At 49.2% G+C, this 10,033-nt stretch overlaps 1 protein-coding gene across 1 annotated transcript; it reads right to left on the bottom strand.

The window, feature by feature from the left end:
* Window positions 1–448: 448 nt before the first annotated feature.
* LOC103536096 (solute carrier family 22 member 13) lies at window positions 449–7,161 on the bottom strand. The gene is given in 14 exon segments (XM_030446081.1): window positions 449–580; window positions 730–933; window positions 1,046–1,154; window positions 1,887–2,072; window positions 2,075–2,101; window positions 2,599–2,641; window positions 2,643–2,693; window positions 2,892–3,015; window positions 3,355–3,473; window positions 3,475–3,524; window positions 3,624–3,734; window positions 3,737–3,809; window positions 4,550–4,644; window positions 6,786–7,161. Coding segments are annotated over 14 exon segments (1,623 nt in total). The 3' UTR covers window positions 449–525.
* Between the last annotated feature and the right edge of the window lie 2,872 nt (window positions 7,162–10,033).

Raw genomic sequence — 10,033 nt, forward strand, 5'->3', positions numbered from 1 at the left:
AACACCATTTATTATTCACATATTGCATTACGAGTGTCTCTTACCAAACGCAGAGTATAATTTATATTATTCATGTAGAAACTCAAACTCAACACCACATAGAAACGAAAGCTGGGGAGGTGTGTGACAGGCTTGCAGTGACATCCTGATCAAACGTCGAGGCTTGGACCGACCCAAGTGATCAGTGCAGGAGGGACCCGGCCCGGCGCTCACCTGCCCGGTACCACCACTCTACTGGTGATTCTTTATTGCTGTAGAACACGACAGGGATGGTTCCAGGGTACCAGGTTGCAAAGGACTGGGAAAGAGGTCGGAGGACTCAGGCAGCCAGGCAGAACAGACTGGGTTTCAGGAACAGTTTGAAGTGTGCTCTTTCCAACCCCAGAGTGACCATGAAGGTTCTGTTGATCATCTGAATGATCAGTTTCCAGGCAGCAAAGCCTCAGTGGTCTGCTTCAAGAAGGACTGGATCAGACTGAGTTGTTAGGATATCCCTGTCCATTCATCAGTTGCTCTCCAAGCATCTTAGCTCTTCCTCTCCAAGCCTGCTCCATTGTCTGCCTTGAACACTGTCTTGTTGCTGAAGACAAAAGGAAAGAAGAGCTGATAGTGTTTCTGTCCTGTTTCTGAAATATTTTTCTCTTTTCTTTAGATCTGCTACTTTCAATTTTTGTTTCTTTTTTTTTTTTTTTTTTTTTTTTCTTTGAACTCAGAGCTCCAGGTACCCACCTCAGCTGGGGAGTGGCTGTTCCCACGTTGTCTGCCAGCTCGGTGCCTTGGGTCTCAGGCAGCAGGAAGCAGAGGAGCCCAATCACCACAGTGGCACCCCGAAGATGGCCATGGGGATGGCCCGGTGGTACTGGCCCAGGAGAAGGAGCAAGGGGGCCAAGATCCCCGACACCCGTGCTGCCATGGAGCACAGCCCTGCACCGTCTGCCTGGGGAGCAAGGGTGGTGAGGAGGTGTGGGGACCACCATGGGACAAGCAGGCTCCTACCCCACCACTGCCACCAGGAAAGTGACAGGGATGAGTGGAGAGACCTTACCTGATGACCGTGGGGAAGAGCTCTGCGGTGTAGACATAGGAGGTGGAGAAGGCGACTGTGGATGTGAACTTGCCAGTGGTGGCCAAGATGGTGATCACCACAGCTTGGTCTGGGGAAGGAGGTAAAGAGGCTGCTGCTGTGACCTCCATTGAAAAGGTTTAGTTGTGACCAAAGGTCACTGCAGTGGCATTTCTTGGGACAGTCTTTTCTGATGGACTTACAAAGGAAATCTACTGCCTGACCCACTGGAAATCATTCCCAGAATATCATTGCCTGGAAAATACCCCCTGGACAACTGGTAAAGAGAAGCAAGATTTCTCTCAAGGCCTTGGGCATTTCCTAAATTAGCAACTGGAGTGAGCCACTGCAGATCCTCAGGGAAACCTCGGTTGGGAACCTCAAGTCCATGAGCTTGGAAGCATCATGCAGCCACTCTCTTCCCTTCAGCCTTACTCACAACACTAGCACAGCAGCAGGGGTGAGGTTTGGCCCATGGCAATGTGTAGGTAGGAACAGATAAGGAGTGGACATTATCTCCTCCTGTTCATCTCCAGAAGGGAGACATGGTGGCTTCAAAACCCCCTCTTCTGCTACACCTTTCTGAAAGGAGGTGGTGGTGGCTCTAGTGGGTGGAGGTGATGGTGCCTGGAGGGTGGAGTTGCTATAATATGCAATGGGAACTGCCTGCCTAGGGCCAGGAGATGTGGAAGGACCCAGAACAGCTCTAAAAGGTATAAATGTGGTCTGTGGTCAGCAAAGCTGGGAGGATGGGTCTGAGCCAGGATAGAGCTAGCTGGAGCTCTGCCTGGCTGTGCTCCTGGGTTGAGAAGAGGTTGTTCACCTTCAGGGATGCAAGTGATGATGAGACATAACAGGCCAGAGAGCAGCAGCAGAAGGGACTGGATTTTCTTCCTCCCAAACCACTGTAGCAGGTAAATGCAGGAAATTCGACCTAGTAACTCCACAGCCCCAAAGGCAAGCTGGGTCAGGTAGATGTTCAGCCCAAAACCTGTCACATTCAGACTCACCCATAGTAGACAAGGCTGTCTGCAAACCTGAAATTCAAGGAAGTGGAACAGAACATGTAAGCAGATGATGTTTTTCAGGGGATTGTCTTAAAAAATCAGGGTGGGTTAGACCACAGGCATCTCATTTTAAACTCCATCAACCTCTGTATTTCTTTGAGTCACCATCTGTGACAAATCTGGGGGACAGTTAAAGCAGTAGAGAAACTGATATATTTTGGCAAAACTTAGCACCCAGGACTTTCAGGGGGCACAAAACTACCCCAAGGCCCAGGGATTGCCAAAAGCTGAAATTTCTCCAGCATTTCTCAAAAAAGGCCACATCATCTTAAATAATCAACATCTCCCCACACTCAGACAAAGTAGAGATCTGGACCAGTATGGGAACACAGAAAAGCAGCAGATGAATGGACAGGTGTAAAATGACCCCCAAAATCACATGAAGTGAATTTACAGTCCCTTGCCAACCCTCAGCTTCCTCTTGACTTTGATATAAGTTGGAAAGAGGTGAAGAAGGGAGTGTCTTACAGGCACAGGACATGATCAAAGTCACCTTCAGGAGGTGCTTCTTCCCGAAAGAGATCCAGAATACTTCCAGACTTGATCTGTGCCTCAGGCTTCAACTACAAAATGGAGAAAGTCAAAAGAGTCAAAGCAGGCAAAGGAAGCCCCTGGCCAGCTCTTGCAGTCCATCCCCAAAATCCTCCCAGTGGGCATGGGAAGATGTTTGTCAGTGAGCTCAGCTCCAGGGGCTTGCTGCAAAGCCAACAGGCAAGGAAGGGCTCTGCAGACAGCAAGCACTTCCCTGCCGTGACAGGTACCTGCTCCAGGAGTTCTGGTGGGATGGTGTGCTTGTTGGTGGATGCTGCCTTCTGTAGGACCTTCTTAGCTTCTTCTATTCTGCCTTTGCTGACCAGCCAGCGAGGTGGAATTCCTGGCAGCACCCTGCAAGGAGATGAAATCAGGAGGTGGTGCAGTGACCTGCTGAGCTTCCCCACAGCCCAGCTCCTTGTGGCCATGCCAGCAAGCAGTGGGCATCACAAGGTGATGGAGGGGGTCAAATACTCTAACCTTCAGGCCCCCCAAGCCACTTGGAAGACCTGAAGCAAAACAACTGCAGCTCTCAGGGTTCCAGTACCCCAGGGAGCTGTGCTGAGCTCTGCAGAAGCTCTTCCAGCATCTGCACTATGATAAGGAAGACCCAGCCTGCTCCTGAGCTGTTGCCTCCCTCCCTGCCATCCCCACCACCCACTGCTGCCATCTCCCTGCCCTGCTCCTGCTTACCAGATGTAGAAGAAAAGGGCAAACATGGGAGCAGATCCTGCAATCTGCAGCAGCCTCCAGTGGCGAATGCCATAGCTCAATCCAGCCAAAATCATCTGCCCCATGGCAGAACAGCAGTGAAGTAATTATCACAGCCTTGGGACGGAAGGAGACACCAACCCACTCTGTAGCTGGGAAGAACAGCAAAAGGTTTTTCAAATGTGCAGCCCTGTCCTTTGTCACAGGGTTTTCTGGGGTCCTGCCTCAGGTCAAGGACACCCTACTCACACCAAGGCCAAGGTAATAATCAGTGTTTCCTGACACCCCAATCCCCACGACACATCTGAAGGCCATGTAGACATAGAAGTGGGGCACAAAGGCAATTCCTACACCAAACAAGGCTGGAGAAGGATGGAGAGCAGATACATTGGCCGACGGCCTATCCTGTGGAGGATGAGGGAAGATACAGTCATTATCTTGAGTGACTTCATGGGATGGGAATGGGGAGTAGCCCAGGTGGAGGACAAAGTGAATTGGCAATGATTCACACCAGAAGGAGACTTGCGCACCCCTGTGAAGAAAAGCGCTGCCTCCTGGCAGGAAATGCAGAATCTCCACCTGTGACCCATGGTGCTTGTTAGCAAAGGCAAAAGGAGATGCTCTGAAAGGACACAGCCCTTGAAGGGCCCCCATGTCCCTTGTCTTGAGTCCAGTGAGACCAGACTGAAATGGGATGTAGTGCTGGTATTCCTGTGAGGCAACCTGTGAGCCCTTCTCCGCCCATGTTCCCTGTTGTGGCAACATCTCCAGAAAGATCTGAGTCATCATGAAGTAAGCAGAGCCACAGGAAGGAGGGAGTACACAAGGTCCCCGTGCTCAGCTATAAGTTTTCTGGGATTCTTGGAGACACCTTTGGGTAGCTGAGACCAGGTTGGGGTTAGACCTGTGATTCTAAAGGACTCTTACCATAAGACTGTATCTGCTTCCCTCTCTTCCAACCCTCAGACACCTACGACAAGTCCAATGGCCCAACCCTTGCTCAGGCAAGGGGATTGAGTCCTGTGGAGGGATTGTTCATGATCCATGTTCCATGGGGAGGGATTGTGTCATGATCCATGTTCATGGTCCATGCATGGACATCCTGAACTCTCAGCTGGGCTGTCCCTGGGTGCTGGGCAATAGCTCTGGGAAGGTGGCTGTGTTTCCTCACTGTCACTTAGTGGCCAAAGGTTAGAGCTCCTAGGAGAAGCCCCATCATGTAGACAGCCTGGGAGATGTCAGTCAGGTCCTTCTTGTCACATACCAGGTCAACTGGAGGAAGGAAACACAGCTGCTTTTGTTCTCACAGGCTCAGCTGCTTTCTGAGGAGGGGCAGCCTTTATGGTCCATGTGGGCCCAGGTGCCTGATTCTTTCTTCACCCCCTAGGAGCAGAGATCCCACCCCTAAAACATGATTCTCCATGGTGTGCACACAGGACACCAGCCAGAGGTTGGGCAGGTGTACAAAGTGCTCAGCCTGCCTCTCATCGTGTTGCACATCTTCAGAGCAACTGGGACCTGCAGCATTCTCCTCCAGCCCAAGCATCCCTGAGGGAGACTCTTGGTTGGAAAGCTTTCCTTATGTGGGACCTGGGATACGAGTCCTGGGAGTTGTTTCTCTGTCTGCAAAGGCAGGAGAGGGTGGGAGGAGGAGGGCAGGAGAGCAGTGTTTTCTCTGGTACAGGAGGACTGAGGTTGGAGTGGGAAGGGATGAAGCAGCTGCTGAGGAGCGTCCAAGGAAGGTGGTTGTGAAATGGACAGAGTGCTCCAGTGCCCTAAAAAGCCTTTGCAATGCCAGAGCCTGGATTTCCTCCTCTGGTTCAGCTCAGAGAAAGGTACTGGAAAGAAGGTTCTGGAAGTGTGAGTGAGGGAAGGAGGGAGGAGGAAGGGAGGGAGCTTCAGAGATCCAGAGAGACAAGTTGGGGATTGAAAAAGAGAAAGATCCTGACAGGACTAACTCCTGTAAAGGAGAGGAGATCAGGCCAAGCTGTTTTGTGTGAATTTACCTTTATGTAGAATAAAACTTGTAATATATGTTAATGAATTTGTATTCATAACCAGTAAAATTCAGGGTTAAACTGAGAAACAAGTGAACAAGCAGCTGAGACATGGCATTTTCCAGTAGAACAATGTAACCAATACAAGACCCTAACAGGATTAAGTTCTGTCTTGGAGATAATTAAAAGTGTAAGTCTTGTTCTTGAAACAAGGCACTGCCAAGGCCATTTAGGTGCCAGCTAGGCACTAGGGGAGTGTGAACACCTGCACGGAGACAGGATGAGGCAGCCACAACCAGCAGATAAGGGAGAAATTATCGCAAGGGTCCAATTAAGAGGTTGAAGTCATCGAAAACAGGAGAGATAAAGATTTCTTACTTCATCCAAAGACCCCCCCCTGACATCTCTGCCCAGGCTCCTCCCAGACTCCACCCAGGCTCCTCCTGTCATGAATATTATAATTATATGTTGCAAACTTATGAATATGTATGTCACCTCCCCTTTTACTGTATAAATACCCTAACCCTTTTCCCTTAACCCTTGGAGCTCTTTGTCCAGCGTGAGCTGGAAGTTCCCCGGATCCGAAAATAAATACCTTTGCTGTTTAAAGGCTCAAACCTCTGTCTCTAAACAGTTTTGCTTGGTCTTTTTTGGGCTTCAGGATGATGACAGACAGAGACTTTGCTCATCTGCATGGCACATGGTATGTCTTGTTCCATCCTTGAAAGCCTCTGGAGGCACCAGAAGATAGAATCATAGAATCACAGAGTGGTTTGGGTTGGAAGGGACCCTAAGGAACATTTACTTTCAACCCCCTCCCATGGGCAGAGACATCCTCTCAAAGCCCCATCCCACCTGGCAAGCCCTTGAGTCATGGTCTTTATCACTCTCTGCAAATTCCTCAAGGGAGGTTGGAGTGAGCAGGGAAACAGCCTCTTCTCCTTAGTCTAAGGACTGTGATAGGACCAGAGGAAATGGATGAAAGCTTTGCCAGGGGAGGTTTAGGCCAGATGTCAGGAAACATTTTTTCATTGAGAGATGTCAGGAAACATTTTTCATCCCTGGGCACTGGGATGGCCCATGGCAGTGGTGAAGTCACCATTACTGGAGGTCAAAAGGCTTTTGGACCTGGTCCTTAAGGACATGGTTTAGCAGTTAGCTTATGGTGTTGCTCAAAGGTTGGACTGGATGATCTTGGAGGTCTCTTCCAACCTAAAACATTCTGTGAGTCTGTGATTCCTGCACCAACCTCCCAAGGATTACAGCTGTGATCTGTGTGGTGGAAGCAAGATCTCACAGTGTCTCGTGTAAATCTCAGCCTGACTGCACCACAGCTGGCGCTGCCTTACCAAACCAGAAGCCAGGATATGTCCATCCCTTCCCTTCCACATGCCCATCCTGTCAAAAAGTGGTTACAGACCTCAGTCAGCAGGGACGGTGGCTGTGCTGAGGGGTACACCCAGCCATCAATGCATTTCTCCGTGGCGTTCAGGCCGTATTCCATGATGGAGCCCAGGTCCCAGTCCACTGGTGAGTACCTGGAGCACTGCTCATACTCCCCATCCGCATCCCGGGGCAGGGTGAGGTTCAGCTGCTCTTCTTCTGTCAGGTTGGGCCCAATGGCCCGGATCCAGCTGGTGTCACAGTGGTGAGGCACATCCACAACTATGAACACTTGGCCAATCATGTGGAAAGCAGTAAGAAATTGAGGGAGGCAGAGGAGTAGGACCAGGAGTTGCTGATACAGCCCAAAATCCCCCACAGCATTTATAAAATCTCCAAACTCAGCCATGGTGACTACTTCTCTGGCCAAGCTGCACTGGGGTGAGCTGCTTAAATAGTCAAATATTAATATTAAGCTATGTGACCACTAAACCCTAATCAAATGTTATAAAATGAGCACTGTTATCAGCACGTTTGTCCATAATGATGATGTACTTTGTCACCAACAATTCCCCCTCCCTGTTCTTGGGAGCAGAACAAAGGTGCCAGGGGACACCTGGCAACGTGGGGACATTGTGGGGATAGTTTGCCTTTTCCCAGCATGGACTCTCTCCCCAGGCTTCCTGAAGGCAACTGTGCTGCACTGCAGGGTTTCTGTCTGAGACATAAAGTTGGGACTCTGCAAATGGGGGTTGATTTTCCTAAGTGGGGTGAAGCAAACAGAGTAAATTTGCTGCTGTCATTAATGGTTTAATGGATATCTAGTCCTCCCTGGAGACTAGAGGAAAGAGAAGAAAAGCACTTCTCTGGATGAGGAAATATGTCAGGTAGTCAAGGAGACCTGGTCTTGACAGCTGTGGCTCAAGGTGTCTTCCTCCTTCCTTGTACTCTCAGTCCATCTCTGGCCATGTCATGGAATGACTTCACAGAATGGCAGGTTGGAAGAGGTCTCAAAGGTAATCAGGTCTTACTCTTCTGGGTAGGAACACAGTTTAGATGAGATGGCCCTTGTAGAAACCCTGGCTGGTCATAAAGCTTTATCTAAACTTGTGCACGTGGACACAGAGTGCATACAGGATTTGGTGATAAGAAATGACACCAGCTTGGCTTTGCCTGAAGTTCTGATGTCACCTGAAAAGCAGATTGACCTGATTTCTGCTGCACATCTGAGCTGCTTCCAGGATAGGATCCTGTGAGAGTCTGACCTCACTGGTTTGCAATTGTCTCAAAAGAGCGATTTTAAATTGAACAGCTTTGGATATTCTGGTTGGCCAGAGCTGAGCAGGGGGTGACACCTTGGGATGTGATAAGACCTACTGGGTGGAGACTGCTCCCCTTTTCTGAGGGGCAGCCTGCAATGCTGGGTGGATCCTCCAGGCAGGACTGAGCCACCTTGGTTGTACTTGTGAAGTACCTGGCTAAGGGGGCTGGAACAGAGCAGGGAATAGTGCCTGGAAGAAGATAAGAACTGATGACTAGGTAGACCCCTTCTCTGAGGGCCAGCCTGGAATGCTGGGACATCCTAGGAGGCAGGATTATTATGTACCTGGCTCAGGTGGATAGAACAGAGGAGGAGTGGCACCTGGAAGAAGATAAGAATTGATGGCTGGGCTTGGGACTGCACCCTTCTGCTCCCCTCCAGGCAGTCTGTCTTCTAAAAAACCTGGCTGAATGACAGCTGCCCCTTTGGAACAAAAGGGACTCAGGGGTATATCTGGTTGTCCATGCTGTGGCTGGGGTGGTCTCTTGACCCACATCAATCTGCATCAGACCTTGTCCAGAATCAGCATCACCCTGAAGGAACTTACTGGACAGCTGCACCCCTGCTGGTGACTCTCTCTTTTACTCTGTCATTCTTTCTTCCCACTTTCCTACCACTTCTCTCTCCTTCTATCTTCTTTTCCTCTCTCCCTCTTTTGCCTGGCTCTATATTATTGCCTGTGTCAATTGTCAAATAAAATCTGCTGCACCAGACCCTTTCTATGGTTGGGCTTTGTTTCACAGATCCAAAAAAAAAAAAAAAAAAAAAAAAAAAAAAAAAAAAAAAAAAAAAAAAAAAATTAATATTACCTTGGAACATAACAGGTCCCTTGAGTGGTTTGTGTCTTTATTCCTGGAAAACGGAAATCTGGATTGGTGTCAGCATAGGGAATTTGCTGTGCAATTTACCAAAGGCCTCCTGGCCATAAGGACAAGGTCACTCAACAGTCACCTGCTCACTCCATCTCTCCTCTCAAATTCTTTGTTTTTCAGTCTCAACCTAAGTAGCACATTGGAGCCTCCAGTGAAGTTACTGAAGATCACACGAGTCTGAGTTGGTGTTTCAGGGATGGGTATAGCACTGGTGTCCTTATGGAAGTGAAAAGAGGGGTAGAAGGTAGGAGCTTTAACATCATCCTCTAAGCTGGCATGGGAGAGAGAGGTTAATCCTTTTGAGAGCAACAAAGAAAGGAGAAGTGTGAAATTGCACCAGTGATGTACATGTCTCATGTGCACCACAAGCACAGCACTGGGCTCAGGAGCTCCATCCCTGGAAGGAATAGAGGACTTCTATTATTCAGAGACGTGAAAGGAACCTGAGCTAAGCAATACCCAGAGGTTCCTTTTACCCTCAGAACATCTCTGGCCATGTCATGGGGTGATTTGGCCTAGAAGATCCTTTGTGGCAGAGGCAATTTGACCCTGTCCTGCTGAACAGGGAGTTGATGCCTATTACATCAGCATGTAAAAACCTGAAGCCTTCAAGCTTAACCTGTTACTTACAGCTCATGGTTTTCCCTCCTGCTCCTCAGCCACCAGCATCTCCTGTGGCAAAGAGGTCAGATTTTTACTACAAAACCTCCTTGGGGGTGACACATCTATGACTCCAGTCTCATGTGTTAAAGCAGATGTGACTTCTTGAGGTTGTTCTTCCTCATGTCATCAGACAAGCATCTCCTGAAGCCCTGGGAGAGCTTCAGTCCCTTGTAAATGTCACCCTAAGATGTCATTTCTTATAGAAAGGTGTTGTTCTTATGACTGTCTTCATTATCTGTGGGTCAACCCTGCCTGGTGGAGATCTCTCAGGGACAAAAGATGGGTCAGCCCTGCAGCTCTCTTTTTCTCTCTTCCCAGTGCTAGGGTTTCTTATTTCTCTCTGTCGCACAGTTTTGCCCAAGTGGATTACTAATGCTTGCAAAGCCTCTTCAAAATGGAAAAGCCTCTACCAGAGGGCATGAGAA

The sequence above is a fragment of the Calypte anna genome, chromosome 2 (assembly GCF_003957555.1).
Source record: "Calypte anna isolate BGI_N300 chromosome 2, bCalAnn1_v1.p, whole genome shotgun sequence".
Classification (NCBI taxonomy): Eukaryota; Metazoa; Chordata; class Aves; order Apodiformes; family Trochilidae; genus Calypte; species Calypte anna.